Below are 22,353 nucleotides of genomic sequence, written 5' to 3' on the forward strand. Positions count from 1 at the left end.
CTTTTAAGGGGTAGAATTCACTGGTTTTTAGAATAGTCACAGTTGCATAACCATCATGAGTGTCTAACCTCAGAACATTTTCACCACCCCCAAAAGAAACGTCCAATCCATTAGCAATCTGTCCCTATGCCCCCTCGCCCAAGTCCCTGGCACCACGAAGCCACTGTCTGGCTCTGTGGCTTTGCCTAGCTGCACATTCCACAGTCGTGCCGTGGCTCTGAGCCGTAGTGGGCCAAACGCTTAGCTCTCCCTCCTCGGCCCCTCCCTTTAGGACGCCCGCAACCCAGCCCCTGCTCCTGGGGCGGCGGTGGCCTCACCAGGGCGCCCTCGTCCCTGATCTGTGTTCCAGCCTTCTCTTGCAATGCCGGGGAGTTTCTGGACATGAAGGACCAGTCCTGTAAGCCATGCGCTGAGGGCCGCTACTCCCTCGGCACGGGCATCCGGTTCGACGAGTGGGATGAGCTGCCCCACGGCTTTGCCAGCCTCTCAACCAACATGGAGATTGACGACGGCACCACCGAGTCCACGGAGAACTGCACTTCGTGAGTCACCCCTCTCCCCTGCCTCTCCCACCCCCTAAGCTGTCTCCACCCCACACTGGGGAGGGGGCTGCAGGGAGCCCTGGGCAGCCTCCTCTCCGGCTCCTCAGGCCTGGCAGGGAGGATGGAGGAGGGAGCCAAGCTGCCAGGGTGAGGGCTGGAGCAGGTCCCCACAGGACTGTTGGATGTGGTGTCCGCCTGAGCTTACTAGTGATGACCAGGCATTTGTGACAGGTGAAAAACAAGAGGAAATGGAGAGAGGTGGGTAAGATGGGCGAGGGTTAAATGGCCCAGTCCATTTAAAATAAAATCCAATTGGGTTGCCTCCATGGAGTCCTGGAACAGCTAATAAACAGCCTCAACTTGATTACAACACAATATGTAAAGCACTGGCTATCTTCTGGCTTTGGGGCCGACTTCAAAAACTGGCCTGCCAAACCTGAGTTCACAGGTTCAGGGGGGATACAGTAGGACCAGAGCTGTGGTCAGTGGTGGTCGATATCTTTCAAACCCTTTGAGACCCCAGTGACCAGAAAATTTTCCAACCCAGAAGATCTGTTCAGTAATTGAAAAGCTCAGCCCAGGGTGCATGGAGAGCTGGTAAGCTCTGTATCAAATCTTTCGATGCATAAGTCCAGGGATAAGAACTAAATGGTGCACCTTCTATAGTCCAGACACTATTCTGGATGCTTTGCCTGCATTCTTTTCTATGATCCTCCTAAGAACCCTGTGAAATAAGTATGATTGTTCCCGTTACACAAATGAAGAACTGGTCAGCGACAATAAGTGCATTGTCCTTTGTTACCCAGCTTACAACTGGTGAGATTGGAATGCACACCCCGTCCCAAGCTTTCTACTGCCCCAAGCTGCTACCTTCAAATAATTGAGTGCAAGGCAAGGCTGGGTCCTAGGGAGGAAAAGGGGGAGGGGAGCATGGATACCAAAGACAATCTGTCCACCAATCTTCATAAATATTGACAAAGAAGGTGGGAGAAAAGTACATACATGAAAGCTTCTCTTGTACCCAAACAATCAAACGGATAAAAAGGAGTTAATAAACTGTATTCCATTTGGATTTCTAAAACTTATTTGTTATAGGTAAATCTCCCAGAAGTGCCATCGTCAGAACCAGGCAGCAGGCATTCCATGGTCCAATTTTAATGTTATTTTAGAGTTCAGTAGTATGTGTCAAAATCATTAGCATGACAATGGTGGCGGACTAAAGCTAGAGGGGATTAAAGTTGGAAGGAGAGGGAACATGCACGTTAAGACCACCCACCCCCACTTGTGTTCTAACAGAGACTGTGATTGATTGGGCCACGGTGCCGGCCTGGCTCACTCAATCCTTCTTCCCCGGGGAAAGAAAAGGCTTCTCTCCCTCTGGGGGCTGACTGCCCTGAAAGTCCAGAAATCACTACCTCTCGGCAAGGCAGGCTGTGCGACTTACGTTTCCACGGCCCAGATTCCCAAGGGCCTGGATCTCAAAGTGTCCGTGACATCCCTGGGAGGGGGAAGGAGGTTTCTCTTTTGTAGAAATGGGAGGAGATGGCCACCTAAAGAGGGTTTGTGATTCCCCCACCGCTGCTCAGAAAGGCAATCATTGAGCCGGTACCAAGATACCAAGTGTCTGGTATTTACCCACTGCCTCCAACCTCACCGGAGCCAGCGTCGCCTCCTGCCTGTTCTGCCTCTAGCGCTTCCCAGCTGGTCCCTGCTTCCATTCCAGCCTCCTCCAGGCCACTGACCACCCAGCAGCCGGACTGATCTACTTAAAACACAAATCCAACCACAGTACTTTCCTACTGAAAATCCTGGATTCTATGGATTCCTATTGCTCTTGGAGTTAAATCCAATACCTTGCCATGGTCTGCAGGGTCCTGCCTGGTCTGGCCTCTGCCCCCTGCCCATTCTCCAGCTTCTCTCAAGTACCTCCCCTCTTGCTTACTGCACTCCAGCCATGCTGGCCACCAGGCTCCTTACTTCCTGGGGCCTTAGAACATGTCCCACCTCTTCTTCTAGCTGACTCCTATTGCACCCCCAGCTCTCTGCCTCAGTGCCACTTCCTCACAGAAGCCACCCCGACCCCCTTACACTCTGCATCATCTTGTATTTTTCCGTATGGCACTTATCATAGTTATTACTCCATGATTAACTGTGTGATTAGTTAAGTTTCTGTCTCCTCAATTAGAAATCAATTCAGGTTCCAAGAGGGAGGGGAGCAGGTCTGTTCTGTCTTTTGCTGTGACTCCAGCATCTAACATCTGGGAAAAAGTCAACATGAAATAAATACTTGGGAACAAAACAAGCCAACCCAATGGAGTTTCCATGGCAAGATTCCAAGCCTTCAGGGGCTCAGTCATCTTTAGTTCCTGGATAAATGTCCCAGGAACTAAGATGCTGGAAACAGTTCTCAGATCTGAGACTGGGACAAGCAAGAGGGAACAGAAATAAAGAGGAACAATGTAGAAAGGGTATTTATTATATGTTAGTGGAGAAGAAAGGACAGAAGGCCAGGTCCTGTGAAGGTGAAATAAGAATGAGAGAAAGACAGATGTACACATGAAAAAGGGTCTCAAACACTGGAAGCTTCTAAGTTTTTCTGTAGAGTTTCTTCTTTCTAACCTGCACTTACGGAACAGTGCCACGCAGCGTGAGCCAGGCAGGGTGAGAATTCCTCGCTTTCTCACCTCGTCCTCGCTTTCCACAAGGCCATGGTAAAGCGAAGCAGGCATAAGCAGACCACAGCTAAATGACCAAGAACATGTTTTCTAATCACGTCCACGCCACAGTTTCCTTATAGTAAAAAATAGTACTCTCCTTATAGGTTCTGGTAAGGATTAAATGAGATGATACATGTAAGAAATTTAGAGTCATGGCTGGCACTCGAGATCCATCGAGATGTGTTATTATTGAAATTGAACTGATCTTCACCAGGGACAGCTCTGACAAACATCAGCATTGTAATGCATTTTGCAAATGTAGCCCATTTATGGCATCCTCTTCATTATTCATCCAACTTGGGGACTTACTGATATCTGATGTCAGGGGACATACCAGCGTTGAGTGTTGTCTCTTTTAACAGGAGAAATCGATACCATTAGGTTAGCTGGGGTGTCTTGGATGAGCTCAGAATAGGTATTCTGGATGCTTCCATTTGAAAATAACACTAACTGTTGAAGAGCTGGAAGTACCATGTTATCCTGACAAACATGGGGAAACTAGTGGACTAGTCTGAGTTGCCTTAACTGGCCACTACCAACAACTGGAGACCTGGGCTGGTTTCAGGTGAAACAGTGGGCTTGTCTTTGATCACCCATTTCCTACCTTCTTCTGTTTAATCCTCTGAGTCCCTCTTACCGGCCAGACCCAGGGCTTGGTGCTGGGGCTACAACAGTGAGCAAGATAAATCTGGTCTCTGCCCTCACCATGTCTGCAAACCAGTCAGGAAGACAGACAATGAAAGAATTAAAGTACGATCAGAAGAGGAAACCAAACTGCAAACAAACTCAGAAAAGATGTGCAACCTCACGAATAATCAAGGAAAGGAGATTTATAGCCCAGTGAGACTCTATCCCCTACCCCATCATATCAGCAGCAATTTTCAAGTCTGACCCTTCCAAGTTGGGGGAGGATGTGGAACTCTCTTCCACTGCCTGTGGGTGTGAAATTGAAGCAACCACTTTGGAGAACAACGGAGCAGTAGCTGGCAGAGCTGGAGATTCACATGCCCTCTAAACCTGCAGTTCTACTCAGGCATTGCACTCAGACGTGTGTGGAAAGAGACAGGGGGAGAATGTTCCTAACAGGGTGCGTACAATAGCAAAAAATTGGAAACAATAAAATGCCCACCAACAAGCAGTGTGTAAATAAATAGAGTAGAGCCATACGACGCAGTATTATATAGTAGTAAAAATAAAAGAAGAGCTACACCTGTGAATATGGGTGAATCCCACAAGCATTATAGTGGGGAAAAAAAAGGGGGGGGAAATTTCCAAACACATACTTATGATACCATTTACCTGAAGCTTAAAAATATGCAAAGTACTCGTATGTTGTTTAGAGATACAAACATAATTACTAAAGGATAGAGAACTACATGGGGATATTAAGCACCAAACTCAGGGGAAAGTGGCTGGTTACTTGGCAGCGGGGGAAAGGGGTGTGTGATAGGAAGAGGCTTAAGATGAGTGAGGGGTCCACCTGGGCTTTTGTTGTATCTCTTAAGCAGGGTGGTGGGTCTTAAATATTTCATAATGTATTTAAATGAAATGGAGTAGGATCGTGCTTATGAGACAGGAAGCAGTGAGAGCTAAGGGCACACACAGCAGAGTCAGGTAAAGGGTCAAGAACTTCTCAGATTAGGCGGCATTTAGACACGGGTAAGACTTAAACAGAGAGGGGAGGAGGAAGTGTGTTCCAGGAAGAGGGAATAGCATGTGCAAAGACCCGGGGTGAGAGAAAGAAGTTCTCTAGGGCTGGAGTGCAGAGAACGGGTGAGGAATTTGTGCCCTGTCCTAGGGGAAATGGGTTTTCAGCAGGGAAGTAGCTCGGTCAGATTTGTGTCCTAGAGGGTCTCTCCAGCCAGTGTGAAGAAAGGTTTGGAGGAAGGACTGGATGCAGGCAGGTGAGTTAGGGGGTCCGTTCAGAGCTGAGGGTGGGGGGAGGAGGAATAGGGAGAGCCTTTGGGCGGGGTGGACAGAGTTGAGCGATATTTAGAAAATAAAATCAACATGGCTACCCCCATCCCATAAAAACTAGTTACTTGGTGGACATTTCCAGAAAAACAGGTGAAGTGGCCTGGATGGCCTTCTGAGTTCTGAGGAATAGCTGTATCTACTGACTTCTTTGACAGCTCTGGAGTTAGGCAGACCTGGGTTAGCATCGCAGCCCTGCCATGTGCTGGCTGCGTGATACTGGGCAAGATACTTGCCAAGCCTCAGTTTCATTATCCATTAAGTGGGGGAAAAACCTGCACTTCCTCTTACTGATGAAAAGAAATGATTAGGTTGGTGCAAAAGTAATTGCGCTTTAAAAGGTTAAATAATTGCAAGAAACGCAATTCCTTTTGCACCAGCTTAATATAAAGCAGTTTACTACTTGAGAGATAGTAAGCCATCAATAAATGTTATCCACTCCCCCCACTTCACCTGCCATCTCTCTCCCAGGTAGCTCTACATGATGTGGGGGCACACCTCTTGATGGCTGTACCCCCAGGCTCCTTAATCTGGAGGTCATTCTTCACTGAGCATTTTCAGGTCTTTGCTTCCACTTGTGAATCACAAATCTGGAATCCCCCCCACAGACCTAGCAGGACAGGAGACCTGCATATCACACAGAGCCTGGTGGCTCATGCCCCTGACGGTGAACTTGGCTCCCCTTCCAACCCACAGGTCCAAGTGGGTCCCCCTGGGCGACTACATCTCCTCCAACACAGATGAGTGCACGGCCACGCTGATGTACGCTGTCAACTTGAAGCGGTCGGGCACCGTCAACTTCGAATACTACTACCCAGACTCCAGCATCATCTTTGAGTTTTTTGTAAGCCCCTGGCCAAGGGGGAGGATGGGAGGGAAAGATGCTCCAGGGCTCAGATTCATTTGCGGGAATCACAAGCTAGTCATGCTTGGGAAATTTCCACAATTGTTTTCCCTCTGAGAGAACTGTGGACAAAATGAGCTGAAGCTTCAAGAGGTGAGGGACTCTTAGGGAAAAGAGCAGAATCTGGGAGATCCTAGAGGTTTTTGCTTTGCTCAGACATGAAAACAGCCTGTAACCCTTCTGAGCTATTTCTTTGGTGACGTTTTGTGTGTGTGACTAGCTCCTACCCTACTTCAAGGCTCATGTGTTCTGAGACCCATTCCTAAAGGAAATTGGCAACGCTTGTCCCGTAAGAAGGGGCCTCCGGAAGGGTGCTGCGGCATGGAGGGAGGGACCCGTTTCCTTAGAAGGCCGACACTCTGACCCCAAAGTCCTGCCGTCTCAGGTTCAGAATGACCAGTGCCAGCCCAATGCAGATGATTCCCGGTGGATGAAAACCACAGAGAAAGGATGGGAATTCCACAGTGTGAGTATCAGCCTTCCTAAAGCCTGTCCTGGACACATCAGCCTTCCCTAGAAATCCCAGAAAAGGGACCAAGGGCCTTTCCTCTAAGGAGTACTTCCTCCCAGCCTGGGTTTCCACCCCTCTCCCTAGAGTGCAGGGGTCTGCCAGGAAGAGGATGCTATGATTTCTCTCCTCTTGAGTTGACAGAACATGGGTGTGGGCTAACTTGTTCCTCTGACTTGTCTCCAAGGACCAGCAGCTTTCCAGCATTAAGGGCCAGTTCTTCCGGGGATGGGGCATAGGTAAATAGAAGCAAAGAATGAGGGAATTCTAGCCACCCGAGGTCCTTTCGGGTCCCTTCCTCAGTCTCGCCATAGAGATGCTCATAGTATATGTGACTGAGGGAGAAGCAGGACAAGGCGGGAGAGGGTTACAGAGGCGGCTTAGAAGGAGAGAGGAGCTAAGCCAAGATGGGAGGAAGGGCAAAACCGAGGAAGTTGAGAGGGAGGCTTGGAATAGGCACTGCCGTGCAGACTGTAGAGGAGGGGTCACAACAAGAGGCTAATCCAGTGCATTAGGGAGATCTGTTTCTGAGACTGAACTAACTCTTCCTGTTGGTGGTTTTCAGGTCGAGCTAAATCGAGGCAATAACGTCCTCTACTGGAGAACCACAGCCTTCTCAGTGTGGTCCAAAGGTTCCAAGGCAGTACTGGTGAGAAACATCGCCATAACAGGTACGGAGAACAGGGCTGGCGCTGGGCCCTGCTGCCGAATTTCTGGCCCTGTGACTCTGCGGGGCTCAGTCCCCAGGCACTCAGGCTCTAGGCTCCATTTTTGCTTTTCTGTGTTGTTCTTCTTCCCTAGGGGTGGCCTACACTTCAGAATGCTTCCCCTGCAAACCCGGCACATACGCAGACAAGCAGGGCTCCTCTTTCTGCAAACTTTGTCCAGTCAACTCTTATTCCAATAAAGGAGAAACTTCTTGCCACCAGTGTGACCCTGACAAATACTCAGGTGATGTTTCTGAGGGCGGGAAGAGTTCGATGGGCGTTACCAAAAACCACAGGGAGAAACAGGAAGCAGAGCGGTCCTTCTGGTCAAACTCAAGACTGATCATTTTTTAAAAATTATTTATATTCAGAATATATAAAGAGTTTGAGTCTCAATGTAGCTCCTTCTTCACATCCTTAGTTATAGGGCTTCTGTTCAGCTAGTATTCAGATGGTTCTCCTGGTTGCCTGTTCTGTAATTTAGTGTAATTTTAGTGTGGTCATGGAAGGAGGCAAGCACAGCGTTTACCTACTCCGCCATCTTGCCCCAGGCCTGAGACTAATAATTCTTAAACCCTTACACCCTGGAAGAGCCTTGCCAATCCACACTCCACCAATCACTCTGGAAATAAAAATGAAATCATTCAATAAGTATTTATTGAGGCTCTATTCTAGGTGCTTGGAATACATCAGTAAACAAAATAGACAGAGATGCTGTCCTCATGGAATTTATATTCTGGAGGGAAAAAGACAGACAATAAACAATAGCTATAATAATAAATATATAAAAGTTTATGTAGTATGTTAGACAGTAAAAAGTGCATGGTGCCATGGCAAAAAGTAAAAAACAGCTCAGGGTCAGAGGCTTAGGAGAGCTAGGGAAAGGGGTTACAATCTTTCTTTTTAAAAATTTTTAAATGAAATCTTATACAGTATAAGATTATAATTATAAATAACAGATAGAGTGGATTAAAGGTATACATTTATATGGTTTAATTTATAACAATTATTATTAAAGTTAATTCAGAAGAGCCATAAGGCTACGTTAATGAGCAAAATATTTTGATAACAATCGCTAAAGATAGAACTTACTTACAATCTATTATCAGCCTGAGCATCCATTGAATCCAAAGATTTCCTTTTTAGGAAATCCAGGGTTCCTTGGAACACAATGTGAAAACCACTGTTCTAAGGGAAAATAAGAGGACAGCAGGAAGCAGACTATTTCTACAGTCTCTGTATAGCTTCCCAAAGCATTCCAACTTGAGAAACAAGACCTGGCATTTGGGGGGGCACAGGGGCACCAGGGCTTTGGTGTAAGCTTGGCAGTGCTCCCAGAGGGTCCTCTGCTCAGGCAGGCCAGTGGTTGGCAAGGGGACCAATCGCCAAGACAGGTTCTGAACAAACTAGTAGGGAGAGAGAAAGAGTCCCTTCTCTTCCCCTGCAAACACTCACAACTATTCCATTTTCCTTTCTCACACGACCATATACAAACCCAGCTCAAGGCCCCCTCTCAAGCAGACCCCCATGTCCCTACACTGACACACCCACCCTTCACACAGGTGTTACAGTGTGTTTGCTCAGCCCAGACCAGCCACTGACCTTGTGAACTGCTTATTTTCACACTATTCCTAAAACAAAAATCCTATTTATCGACGCAGATCTTGCCAAATGAGTCTAGTTTTCAGCAAGAACAGGAATGTTCAGATCTTGAGGGAAATTCTTATCTATGTCTAAATTCCTGTTTTTCCACTTGAATTTCTTATTCCTCTTCCCTGCCCTATCAATGGCAGCCTTTGTTATTTGTTAGTCTAAGTCTCCAGCTCCCTTTCCAGCCCAGCTCTTGTACAAGGGTTTGAATGGCAAGGTGTTTCTAGGAAAACTGCCTAGAGTATTTTGATCAACTCTGTGTAAACCGATTTTTATCCAGGGAGCTGTTACAAAAGTGTTCGGTTGGGAGTCTGAATTCTTAGAATCTATGCCACTGATTCCCCAACCTACCCCTTTGACTGGGGAGTAAGTTTTTACTATGAAGAGCGTGGTCAGCTTGTTGACCATCTCACCAGCCAGGGGTACAAAGAGAGTCATGTTTCTTTGGGACTTGACTCTTCTAGAACACGGTGTCAGTGGGAAGATGGGGAAATGCAGAGTCTGATGAGGGCCTATGATGGAAGGTGCACGAGGGGAGTAGTGACAGAAGGCCCTGTGGCCAGTCCATCTTCATTTACAAATCAGTTGAGTGACTGCTAGATGCCAGGGCTTGAGCTTGGTGCTAGGATTAGAGCTGGTGCCTGCCTTCCAGCTTATGTTGAAAAGTGGAAACGTGGTTATAGAAACACCTAAGCACAGTAGCTCCATGGCGCAGGAGGTGCTGGGACAGGAGCGCTGGGTGTCGCGTGCAGTGGAGGCAGAGAAGTGAAGTGGTCCGTCCTGTCTGGGGACGGACGAAAGGCTTCCCGAGCGGTGGTCTTAGCGATAAGCTGAGTCTTGAAAGAGGAGTTGGAGATTTGATGGGGGTTGGATGTTCTAGAAGTGTGAGGCAAGGCCAGAAGGCTCAGGGGAACTTCCAGTAACTAGCATGGCTGGAGCTCATTGGGAGAAGTCACATCCAAGGCTGAGAGGTGGGCAGGGAGCAGATTATGGACCAGGCCTTCTGTGCCATTGCTCAAAAACTGGGATTCGATCTTTTCAGCAGTGGAGGCCATTAAAGAATTTTACGCTGGGGAGTGACCTGATCTGGCTTGTGCTTTGGAAAGACCACTCTGGCTGCCATTTGGAAAATGGATGAGGAAGGGGATGGCTGGCTGGAGGCAGAGGGCCCGGCCGGGAGGTTGTGTGACAGGCTCCATTGCTGGTATCCAGGACCTAGGCTGAGGCAGAGCCAATGGGGGTGGACATGTTAAGGTGAAAGGCTTCACTGAAAGCATCTTTCTCATTAACACCTAAAATTTGATCAGTAGAATTAATTCCTTGGTGTTACATTTAATATTAGGGATTCATTTCCTAACAGAATAGCGCGGGATTTAAGAGCATGGACTCCAGAACAAAATTACTATGGTTCAACTTCCTGCTCCATCATTTACTAGCTGTTCCACCCTCGGCAAGTTGCATGTCTGGGCCTCAGTTTCGTCATCCACAAAACGGAAATGACAATAGTCATATCTACCTCACAGTTTTATTGTGTGGATTAAATAATACAGGTAAAGGATTTAGAACAGTGTTTGGCATGAAGTAATCTTATTAATTCACTTACCTTAAGGCCTGTTCCAGCAGCCCTTTTCTAATATAAAAATATTCTTGGCATATATAACAATCATAATATGTCACTTGTATAGAACTTTACAATTTATAAAACATTATCTCATTTATTACTCACAGCATCGTACAGGAGTGACTTCCCCATCTACAAATGAATCAGGAACAGCTCAGAGAGGTTAAGGGGTTTGCTCAGAGTCTCAGATAGTATCTGAGCTGGGCCATGTGTTCACTGGGTACCTCAATCCTCAGGGGAAATGTTTTCCTTTGATAAAATGGATCAACATGAGAACACTGTCATCCTGGAGGCAAGAGAGGACACTGAAATGAGGAAGAAGGTGCAGAAAGAGGAGTTGGAACCCCCAACACAAACTTTATATGCTTACAGTTTCGCCAAAGGCCAATCCTACAGGAATTACTTTTCACATTCTCACCAAACATCTAGGCTGATCTTTCAAACTGGACTAGTACCCAACTTACATACCATGATGAAACCTGAGCTAGGAAATAAGGTCTATCTCAGGCTTTGGGTTAATCATTTATTGAAACCAACTTAGCCGTTGTCAATGTGTAAACAGCTGGACTGTTTTTGCTGAAACCTAGAGCTAGGGTGTCAGGTTGAGCAAATATTGACAAACAGAAAAACGTTCTGGTGTGGAATGCACTTTCTAGCACGTAGCTTGCAATTTGCTAGATCCAATATGCAAAGTCCTGGGAACCGGCGTGTTTTCAGCAGCTTTCCCCAAATTTCTCCTAGACAAGCCAATCAAAAGCAGAAGTCCTTGTATCCCCCATGCTGAATTAGGCCTTCTGCTTGTTAACCACATAAATGAGCTGAGAAGACCCCAGCTGTTTCTCAGCCAGTAGTTCCCTCTTGCCCAAGCTAATAAGGTGGCGACAGAAGAGGTGTGGAAATGGGTGGTTTTGGGAACTCCGCAGTGCAGGCCAACACAGCAATAATTAGGAGATTTTCTGATCTAGGAACTCATTTGGTCCCTTGGGAAGAAGAAGGGATCAGTTGAGAAATAAACCCTAAACTGGAAGGAAAAGAGACTTTTAATCCTTATTTAAAATTCCATAAAAGTTACCAAATAAAAATAATTCCTACAAACCCAGGTAATAACAATTACCAGCATTTCGGGAGTCCCTACTTACAACATGCCAAGTATGTGCTGGCTCCAGCAAGGTAGATATTAATATTCCTTCTCTGCAGATGCGAACACTGGCTCAGAGAGGTTAAGTAACTTGCCTAAAGTGACACAGCTACTAAATGATCTGCCTAACTTAAAATCTCATTCCACTCTGCTATACTGCCTGTCAAGTTATATAGAAAGAGAGGGAGTCTCACCATTATCAAATGCTTACCTGCAGGGGACACAGTAGTCATATTAGAAATAGTGGTGACAGTAGTATTAGTAGCAGTACTAGTAACAGTAGTAGCAGTAGTCGTCGTAGTAGTAGTCTTGTATTGGCATGTGTAAAACAGTGGTTTTTATTCTGGGGAAAGTAAATTTCTTGGAAATTTTACAAATTTACTTGCATGCATTATGTATATTTTTCTGGGTAGAAGAAACAGTCTTTTCAAATTCGCAAAAGGGTTCGTAATTCAAAAAGGTGAAAACAATTGCTTTAAAGAGGGATGCACTGAAATAGTTCTTGCTATCCAGGGGTTTAAAGAATTAAAACAGAATGAACACAGACATGAGGAGAACTTACAGAGAGCAAAATACATAAAATAAATAGTTAATAACACTTTTTTATCAGGTGCAGGTCAAGGGTTCGAGAGAGTGCTGAGATGCTTGCGGGGGTGGTGGGTGGAAAAAGTGGAAAGAAAATATTAAGAGAAAATTCACAAAGAATCTGAACCAGAGTATGAAGGCGCTGTCCTAAACTTGCCTGCATTTCGGCTCAATCCTTCAGGAGCAGGAACCGCACACACAGTTAGGATTCCGAGGCACCTGGAAGGTGGTGGCTTCAGGGAACTTGGGTTCGCGGTGGTTGACCTGCAAGATGCCCTTTCTAGCTACCTGCCCTGGGGGCTGGTCCTTTGGCGGGTCCGCTTGTCCATGCCCTGCCCCCCAGTGCAGGCCCACTGGTTTCTCATCAGCACCATGGAGAGGTACAAAGGGCTGTCTGTGCAGGGCTCTAGGGACCAGAAATGCTGCCACTGAGGCAACTCCCTGTTGTGCTGTGACTCAGCGTCTCGAGGGTCATAGGTCATGGGCGAGTGGTCAAGAGCTCTGCTTTCTTACATAACTTCATGTATTTGTCCTTGCTTCTGTCCTTCAGAAAAAGGATCCTCTTCCTGCAAACTGCGCCCAGCCTGCACAGACAAAGACTATTTCTACACACACACGGCCTGTGACGCCAACGGAGAGGTGGGTAGCGTGCGCCTGCGGCCCCTTTGCCCATCCCCCTGGCTTTCCACCTTTGGAGTTGTAGCAGTCCCTGAAGCTGGCACCAGAGAAAACCCCACAAACCTCCACAGTGACCCTAGGGCCAGTGGGGAGGCAAAATGAGATGGCCTCATTTGTTTTCAGGTCAGAAACTGGTTTTTGCCACCTTTGTTCAACCGCTTATCCACACAGGCTCTGCTTCAAAAAGCCCTTTCACTTTGTTTTGATGTCTTTCCTTTGCTCAGCCCTTTGGGCAATGGCTGCCTACCCTTGCACACTTAAGTTGTGTGGCTTTCTGCCTCCGAAAGCCTTTCCTGGAGGACACAGCATCCCTGAGTCAGCAGTCTTTTTGTTTTTTTTTTCCTTTCTGTACTAATCGCTGGCATTGTGCGTCAGCGGGGCAATCAGATTCTAAGCCAGGTTCCTGCCCTCAGGGAGCTCACTGTCCTGTGTGGGAGCATGGAGACAAGAGAAAGAGGGCCGGACCAAGGCAACAAGACGTGCAGGGCTGGGCGGCCCTGGAAGAGGAGTGACCAGGACTGGGGGGGAGACAGCAGATGAATAACAAATGGGTGTATGACGTATAGGATGGTAGTCATAGCGGTAGGAGGAAAAACTGAAACAAGATTAGGAGAGAGAGAACAACGGAGTGTGGAGAAGCTATTATAGAGAGGCTGAGGGTGACCTCGCTGAGGGGTAACAGCTGAGCAGAGACCTGAGTGAAGTGAGGAGGGAGCCAGAGCCCTCACCGGGCAGAGGGCCCTGCAGGTGTAGAGGAGGCAAGCGAGTGCCTGGTGAGATCGAGGAACAGCAGTCAGGGATGGTTTGAGGGCACAAGCGGAGGTTGTCTGTCTTAGATTAGATACTCTGGATGAACGGTCTGTATCTCTAACACAGAAGACAGAATTAGAAGTGGGGAAATCTGCACTAAGCATATGCTTGGCTATTGGGATGCATAAATGTTTGCTGGCTGCACAGCTGGCTGAAGTCTCCTCTTGCTAATCAAGCGTGGGAGAAAGTCTGGTCCTTAACAGTGATTGTTTACTCCCCTCCCTCCCCCTCCCCCCAGCCCTCATGCTTGAAGCATCCAGTAGCCAAGCAAGAATGGCTACATGTCTTACCAATTGCAGCTTAGACTCACTCCTATAGCGTCTGGTGTCCTATATGACCTTGTGAAAATTGTCCTTTTCTTGGCCTCAGTTGACTCACTAACTAAATGAGGACCGTCCTGCTCCTGTCCTGCTCCCTGGGAACATTGCACGGCTGTCTTCGCTTCCCTCTCGCCCATGCTCTGCCCTCGTAGCTTAGGCCAAAGCCCTCTGGCTCTGTGGTGTGCTCTGCTGCGTGCGAGCCTGGGTGTCTGCCCGCACCTGCCCCCCTCGGGGATTTCAGATGCTGAGTCGGGCCAGAGCCAGCGCTCCCACCTTGCAGGCAGCCACGGCTCAGGGGGGACGCCCTGGAGATGTACAGTGAAGGCGTGCACATCCACCTGCCGTCACCCGGGACCCCTGAGCGAAGGCTCGTGCCTCACACCCGCACTCGCTCTGCTCGGTCTCATGATTTCCGTTTGTCTGTCTTCTACGCTGTATTTTAAAATCCAGGGACACACCTCAGGCCAACTCCTATGATTGTCCCTGTGGCCTCTGCGGTGCCTCAGTGATGTTTCAGTGGCCAATCCATGGGGGCTGCTAACTACTGCTCCGAGAGATGGCCCACGTCAGTCGTCCTGCTCCACAGGCCTGTCTCTCCATGAGACTCAAGGAGACAGCCGGGTGGGATAAATTAGCATGAGCCAGGGGCCCTGGCCATTGGCTGCTCTTCACAGGGAGGCAGGCTGAGCCGGCAAGGGGAGGAGGGCCCCAGGTCTCACCAGCAATAAGGCATCTCGGGCGTCTTTGAAGACCGTGTCATTTCTTCTCCTCAATAAAATGGACAGATGCCTTAGTCATCCACCCTTTTACAAGTATAGTAGCCGCACAGACCCTTGTCACCGTCACCTCAATGCAGTCTACACAAGCACCTTTTGTCTCTGACTTGACCCCAGGGCCACATAGGAAGCTCGGAGCTGCCCAACCTCACCCCTGACTCAGCAGGGGCCTCTGCAGGGCACCCCCTCTTCTGTACCCAATGCCTCCACCGAAAGACTAGGGATGGCCCTAGTGAGTGACAGACACAACTCTTCTCTTGTCTACTGACAGATGGCTGACCGTTTCACGTGCCTCCATGCCCCCAGCTTCACTGAGCTATAACTGACATGTAACACTGTGTGAGCTTAAGGTGTACAGCGTGTTCATTGGATACACTTCTGTCTCACAAAATGATGACGGCCATCGCGTTAGCTAACAACTCCATCACGTCACATCATTACCATTTCTTTTTTGTTGTGAGAACATTTAAGATGTACTCTGTCATCAACTCTCAAGGCTATAATACGGGACTATTAACTGTAACTGCCGTGCTGTACATTCCATCCTCAGAATGTACTGGTCTTGTAACTGGAAGTTTGTGCGCTTTGACCAACATTCCCCTTCTTGCCTGGATGTCCCAGGACAGTGTCCAAACCCCCCTGTGGGTTGTTATCATGGGACTGTTGCCCTTGCTCGGTGATGAGCTCCTGGAGGGCAAGGGCCACATCTCAGTCATCTCTGAGCCACCCGGTCTGGCATAGATAGATCAGGCTTTCTCTAACTGCCTCCTGAATGAATGAAAAAGTGAACAACACCCCTGGAAGACAAATCGGGACACCGCAGCCACCCCGTTTCCCGGGGGTTATGTAGGCCACCTCCATGCCATGTGCTCTCTGTTCTGGGATTTTCACCAGTTGCTTTTCCTGTGACTTGCAGTATTAATAAGATTCTACACTGGAATCAGAGCTTTCTCTGGAGACAACAGTTCCCCCCTGGGCCCTGTCACACAGCCCTCGTGAGGCACAGCCCTCTTCATCTCGTCAGCAGTCCCCCCGCAGACGGACACTCACTGAGCACAGCCATGTGCCAGGAGCGGGGCCGGGGGCTTGTGCTATATCAGTGACCACAGCAGTTTCCCCTCCCCCCCTGGAGCTTCCATGACAGCCCAGAATCCCCCCAGCCCCGAGGTAAATTTTCCGAAAGATGTGCCAAATCCCACACAGGCTGAGCCGTTCTCAATCCATTTCTGCAGACACAGCTCATGTACAAATGGGCACAGCCGAAAATCTGCAGCGAGGATCTCGAGGGGGCGGTGAGGCTGCCGGCCTCTGGCGTGAAGACCCGCTGCCCGCCCTGCAACCCAGGCTTCTTCAAAACCGACAACAGCACCTGCAAGCCCTGCCCCTACGGCTCGTACTCCAATGGCTCTGGTAACCCCTTACCACCCAGTGCCCATGTCACGCACAGGAGAGGGCCATGGGGGTGGGTGCTCTGGGTGGGCAGCTGAGCACGGACTCTCCTCCTGAGGGAGGCAGTCAGGGCCAGGCCACCGCTGAGGACCTGAGAGAGGTCCGGGTGGGCTCTGTGTGGAGGTCAGAGTCACCTTTGGGAACTGCCTGCCCTCCTCCTCCTCCTCCTCCGACTGTGAGTGTGGCTCAGGCCTGAAGGTACCCTGTCCTCACCACAGAGGCTGCGCGTGGTGGCAGGGATGCTGACCAGAAGGTCTGGGGAGCTGGCATGGCCAGCTGGGTACAACCAGAACCTGTCAGCCGCGCTGCAAGAGGGAGGTGGGGGGGGTGTACCTATGTGAATGCGTTTACTGATCATAACGTGACACTATGAACTACATGGATCAGAATAGAAGATACATTTAAGTGCAAAAATGAACATTTTGGTGGGCAAGTAGGTTAGCTGAAATATTGAAATGAAGAGTCAGTGTTTACGTCTTGAGTTTGTTAAATACATTGTCAGAGTGTTTTCGAGGCGACTTGATACAACGGTGCAGCGGAGCTCAGCACCACCCTGTGCGGCTGACCGCGACTGTTACCACGACTATTGCCACTTGTCTGTGTGACAGCAGCTCCAGTCAGGTGGCTGCAGCCTTCTTACTGACCACAGGATCTTGTGGTTCCCCCAGATTGCAGCCACTGCCCAGCTGGGACTGAACCTGTTGTGGGATTTGAATACAAATGGTGGAATACGCTGCCGACGAACATGGAAACGACGGTTCTCAGTGGGATCAACTTTGAGTACAAGGGCATGGCAGGTGAGACATGGCGGGTGAGGCACGGCGGGTGAGGGCACGGCGGGTGAGGGCATGGCGGGTGAGGGCATGGCGGGTGAGGGCATGGCGGATGAGGCATGGTGGGTGAGGGCATGGCTGGTGAGGCACGGCGGGTGAGGCACGGCGGGTGAGGGCATGGCGGGTGAGGGCATGGCGGGTGAGGGCACGGCGGGTGAGGGCACGGCGGGTGAGGGCATGGCGGGTGAGGCACGGCGGGTGAGGGCACGGCGGGTGAGGGCACGGCGGGTGAGGGCATGGCTGGTGAGGCACGGCGGGTGAGGCACGGCGGGTGAGGGCATGGCGGGTGAGGGCATGGCGGGTGAGACATGGCGGGTGAGGGCATGGCGGGTGAGGGCATGGCGGGTGAGACATGGCGGGTGAGGGCATGGCGGGTGAGACATGGCGGGTGAGGGCATGGCGGGTGAGGGCATGGCGGGTGAGGGCATGGCGGGTGAGGGCATGGCGGGTGAGGCACGGAGGGTGAGGGCATGGCGGGTGAGACATGGCGGGTGAGGGCATGGCGGGTGAGGGCATGGCGGGTGAGGGCATGGCCGGTGAGGGCACGGCGGATGAGGCATGGTGGGTGAGGGCATGGCTGGTGAGGCACGGCAGGTGAGGCACGGCAGGTGAGGCATGGCAGGTGAGGCACAGCAGGTGAGGGCCTCTCCCCCTACCACGAGCTCTCAGCTCCCTGCACTCCTGCAGGGACTCTTCCAAGTTTGCATTTCTTCAAAATAGTGAGAACTGGAAAAATATGAGCGAGTCAAGCTACGCATTCCCTTGCAAGTTCCACTCCTCATGGGCATATATTCTGCCAAATCTGAGTTTCAGAGGCCGAAGCATAACTAGAAACAGTACGCACATACCCCAGACGTCTTGGTCTGAGAGCTCCAGAGTCTCTGACCAAAGCAGAGGGATGAGTAACATGGTTTGTTTGGCGGTGGTTCTGGACACCTCAAAGGACGGTGCTCTCTCTCTCCCAGAGGGCCATCTGGGCGCACGTCTGCCCAGGCCACGGAGGCATTAACTCACCGCATTCCTTTTCCAGGCTGGGAGGTGGCCGGTGATCACATTTACACAGCTGCTGGAGCCTCAGACAACGACTTCATGATTCTCACTCTGGTTGTGCCAGGATTTAGGTGAGGAATACAGAGCTAACGGGCAGCCCAGGCTCCTCGGCCACATCCAAGTCCCACAAACCTCGGAATTTGAAGAGAGGGCTCTGGCGTGCTGAAGTATCAGCTCAGAGCTGAGCGAGCGCGGTGATGGTCTGATAAAGGGAAGCTGAACGCTGACACAGGCTCTTAGCTGCTGCCCGTGCTGACGCCCCTACGGCTCTCCCATCCCATCCAGCTTCTCCTGTCACTTGCCCGCACGCTATTTGAATGTTTCCTCCTCACAGCACCAGATAAGATTTTTTTTTAAAAATTTTTAAATGGGCCAGGAGTGCCCATAGACAGTTCATCTTTATTTGGGGCAAGATAATTGGGAGGAATTGTTCTTATTGTCATATTTATCCCCATATCCCAAGGATACCTAGCACAATAGCAATTTGTTTGCCATTAAAAAAAAACTACTACAGACAGTGTGGTACCGTGTGGAAAGAGTGCAGGCCAGTGCACTTGAACTTTGCCCCCTACGGACTGTGTGAACTTGGGAACACTGTGCCCCTATAGGACCCTGGTGTGCAGCACCAGGGAGACTGACAGACTGATTTTGGACTAACTGAGGTTGAGATGATTCTTCCAGCACATTCATTAGCACAACTATGTAGACAGGACCTGAAGGTCCTCAGAATTCAAGCAAATTGCCAAAGCCAGAGAAAAGCCATAAATGGATTTCCAAAGCCCAAGTGAACCTCCTGCCCAGACGTGCTTTCAAGATGCGGGGGAACCACTGAAGGGGCTCCCCGGTTGCCAATTTGGCTTCTCTGTTCCCTCCTTCAGACTCCCTCCTTTCCACCCCTGGCATGGTGCTCAGCCCACGGGAATTGTTCAAAGGGTATTAGTCTCCTTTCCCTTAATTTACATTACTCAGAGCGGAGCAGATATATCCCGTGTGTGCGAGACGAGCACATTTTTTAGGCTTTTTGGGGGTGTAACATTCCCGAAAGTACTTTTCAATTTGCAAATCTGATTGCCATAGTGAAAGCTTCTGTACCTCACCCACCCACGCTGCCACCCACCACCCTCCCCTGCCCCTTTGGGTATGGCTCTCTCTTCCCCCAAAAGAAGGACCAGCCTGAGAACGAGGCTGAAGAGATTGCAAGTTGAAGCATCTGCTCATGCAAACCAGGGGCTGAGCTGCTCCATCATTGCAGACAATTCACCTCTTATGATAGTGGCGCTTCTCAAACTTTAATGTCCATACACATCACCTGGGGATGATGCCATGTCATGTTACGTCCACACGTCGATTCTGACTCAGGGGGTCTAGGGAGGGGCCTGAGGTTCGGCATGTGTCATGAGCTGAGTCTGGGGCCACATTCTGCTCATGAGGCTATAGAGCATTTCACACAGCACTTCTCCATCTGCGATGCCTTTGGCTCTCACCACAATGATGACAGGTAAGTAAGAAAGATATTAATAATATCACCTCCATTTTACAGGTGAGAAAACTACACTTTGGCTACGTCAAGGCCATACAGCCAGGGAGGCAGGACTGGACTTAGTCCCTGCTCTTTCCAACATATTCAGAACTAAATCCCATCCCCCTGGGCACCACCGGGCCCCTGGGACTGACTTAAGATCTGTGCCCACAGAGCTCCACAGTCGGTGACGGCGGACACGGAGAACAAAGAGGTGGCCAGGATCACGTTTGTTTTCGAGACCATCTGTTCTGTGAACTGCGAGCTCTACTTCATGGTGGTACGCTTTCCTTGCTTTGCCCGCTATGGGGCTGCAGGGCTAGTGGGAGGGTTGGCCCCCTCAGCCCTCTGGTGCATCCACATAACTGACACCCTGCTTATACGTAGTGATTTCACAGAGGAAGGGCCCAGACTGTCCATCAGGGACTTCACAGGTTAACATGGGTCTGGCCAACTGTGAGTGGCCCCTGGGATGGCCGCGTTATGGGCACCCCCTTCCTTAGCAGTCACACAGACAGGCTGCCTTCTTCACTTGTCTGTCTTGGGTGTAGGGTGTGAATTCTAAGACCAACACTCCGGTGGAGACGTGGAAAGGTCCCAAAGGCAAGCAGTCCTACACCTACATCATCGAGGAGAACGCGACCATGAGCTTCACCTGGGCCTTCCAGAGGACCACCTTCCACGAGATAGTAAGCTCCTCCCCTTCCTCAGTCCCAGCTCCTGTGAGAGACCTCTGAACCCCGGGGGACTGCTAGCATTAGCCGAAGTAGGAGTGTGAGGCTCAGAACCCATGGGTTAGAAGGACCTTACGGCGTCCCGCAGAGAACTACCTGGTCCAGCCCCAGACTGTGTATTTCACTGGTCACAACCACAGGGACGTACATCTGCAAGGCATTATGTATCCATACAGCCCAGAAGCGTTGCTCAGTTCAGCTGTGCACTAGAGAAGCAGTTAGCCTTGTCCAAATCACTTCCAGGTAAGCTTCTTAAACTACCTGTCTCTCCTCAGCAGCCCCTGCCTTGAGGACATGTGTGTGCCTGACCTGGTATACTCTGTTCATCCCTGTTGTTGGTGGTTTTTTAAAAGATTTTTATTGGGGAGGAGGAGCAGGGAAGGGGAACAGGACTTTATTGGGGAACAGTGTGTTTTCCCCAGGACCCATCAGCTCCAAGTCAAGCTGTTGTCCTTTCAGTCTTCGTTGTGGAGGGCGCAGCTCAGCTCCAGGTCCAGTTGCCGTTGTTTGTTGCAGGGGGCACAGCCCACCATCCCATGCGGGAGTCAAACCAGCAACCTTGTGGTTGAGAGCACACACTCCAAACAACTGAGCCATCCGGCCGCCCCTCTGGAAGCTCAGTGGCAGCTCACTGTCTTCATTCTAGTTGTGGAGGGCACAGCTCACTGGCCCATGTGGGAATCGAACTAGCAACCCTGTTGCCCAGAGCTCACACTCTAACCAACTAAGCCACACATCTACCCTCCTGTTGTTTTTAATAATAATAAGTCTGGTTTTATTTTCTTAACTCAAAGTAGTGCAAGTTCACTGCAGAAAACTCGGAAAGAAGCAAAAGGAAGAAATAAAATCACTCGTAATCCCACTACCTAGGTAACACCTAAGTATGATCTACACAGGAGATACTCTACATTTTTTTCCCTCTCACAGGGAAAAGACCTGCTTTTTTCATACAACACTATCTACTGCGTATTTCCTGATGGCACTTAATATTTGTATCTATCATTTAAAATGGTCCAGTCTTGTTTTAAAATTCCACAAAATGTACACAAAGAGCTACTGTTACGTGAGTAAAAAGAATCGGATGCTTCTAAGATTGTTCCCAAGTATTATAGGATAAAAAAGATGAAGTAGCAAGTAATTTACTGTTTCCAGAGAACTCAGTTGCTGCTGGTATCCCACACCTCCACCCCCTCTCATTTCCCTGTTTCCAGGGCAGAAAGTACACCAGTGATGTCGCTAAGATCTACTCCATCAATGTCACCAACGTCATGGATGGGGTGGCCTCCTACTGCCGTCCCTGTGCCCTGGAAGCCTCTGACATGGGCTCCTCCTGCACCTCCTGTCCTGCTGGCCACTACATTGACCGGGATTCAGGGACCTGCCACTCCTGCCCCCCTAACACGATCCTGAAAGCCCACCAGCCCTATGGAGTCCAGGCCTGCATGCCCTGCGGTCCAGGGACCAAGAGCAACAAGGTGCCAGCAGTGTGTTGTGCGTTCTAACCTTGGTCTTGGGGATGGACCACCTCGGAGGGTGCCAGGCCCGAGACGGGGTTCCTGAGGGCCTGATCCCCACGCGCTCTCTGGAGCACACTCCCAGGTTGGAGTCCCGGAGGACAGCCAGGCAGGCTGTGACCGTGGATGGCAAATTCTTACCTGTAGCAGTTGGTTCCCCAGGTCTAGGCCTCAGCCATGGACAGGTGTCATCTTCAAGAGATGAGTAAGGGAGATCTGGGCCCCTCTGGTCCTCAAGGTTACTTGGCATCTGTGCAGAGACCTGAAGGGAAGAAAGAGTGGGGCCTGTGGCTCAAATTCAGCCTACTTCCCTCCAGCTGATTG

The 22,353-nt window shown here is 49.9% G+C and overlaps 1 protein-coding gene and 1 long non-coding RNA gene across 6 annotated transcripts in view; one reads left to right on the plus strand and one right to left on the minus strand.

Moving 5' to 3' along the window:
* Window positions 1-22,353, plus strand: part of ELAPOR1 (endosome-lysosome associated apoptosis and autophagy regulator 1) — a 61,241-nt gene that overhangs the window by 31,070 nt on the left and 7,818 nt on the right. For all 5 annotated transcript variants that reach the window (XM_088799469.1, XM_019730522.3, XM_074319206.2 and 2 more), the window contains exons 3-14: window positions 350-542; window positions 5,930-6,077; window positions 6,523-6,603; window positions 7,211-7,316; window positions 7,447-7,596; window positions 12,897-12,985; window positions 16,163-16,340; window positions 17,048-17,176; window positions 18,243-18,333; window positions 19,956-20,061; window positions 20,333-20,470; window positions 21,727-21,990. In XM_088799469.1, coding sequence (XP_088655595.1) covers window positions 382-542; window positions 5,930-6,077; window positions 6,523-6,603; window positions 7,211-7,316; window positions 7,447-7,596; window positions 12,897-12,985; window positions 16,163-16,340; window positions 17,048-17,176; window positions 18,243-18,333; window positions 19,956-20,061; window positions 20,333-20,470; window positions 21,727-21,990 — 1,641 coding nt within the window. In that variant the 5' untranslated portion in view covers window positions 350-381. The remainder of the gene's footprint in view (window positions 1-349; window positions 543-5,929; window positions 6,078-6,522; window positions 6,604-7,210; window positions 7,317-7,446; window positions 7,597-12,896; window positions 12,986-16,162; window positions 16,341-17,047; window positions 17,177-18,242; window positions 18,334-19,955; window positions 20,062-20,332; window positions 20,471-21,726; window positions 21,991-22,353) is intronic.
* The window catches only part of LOC148757792 (uncharacterized), a 29,362-nt gene continuing 14,864 nt past the window's right edge, over window positions 7,856-22,353 (minus strand). Inside the window, exons 2-3 of the long non-coding RNA XR_016021743.1 lie at window positions 22,171-22,291; window positions 7,856-8,088 (exon numbers count right to left, since the gene is read on the minus strand). This is a non-coding gene — a long non-coding RNA (uncharacterized LOC148757792). The remainder of the gene's footprint in view (window positions 8,089-22,170; window positions 22,292-22,353) is intronic.

This window comes from Rhinolophus sinicus, chromosome 7 (assembly GCF_057876585.1).
Source record: "Rhinolophus sinicus isolate RSI-liver-muscle chromosome 7, RSI-T2T, whole genome shotgun sequence".
Taxonomy (NCBI): domain Eukaryota; kingdom Metazoa; phylum Chordata; class Mammalia; order Chiroptera; family Rhinolophidae; genus Rhinolophus; species Rhinolophus sinicus.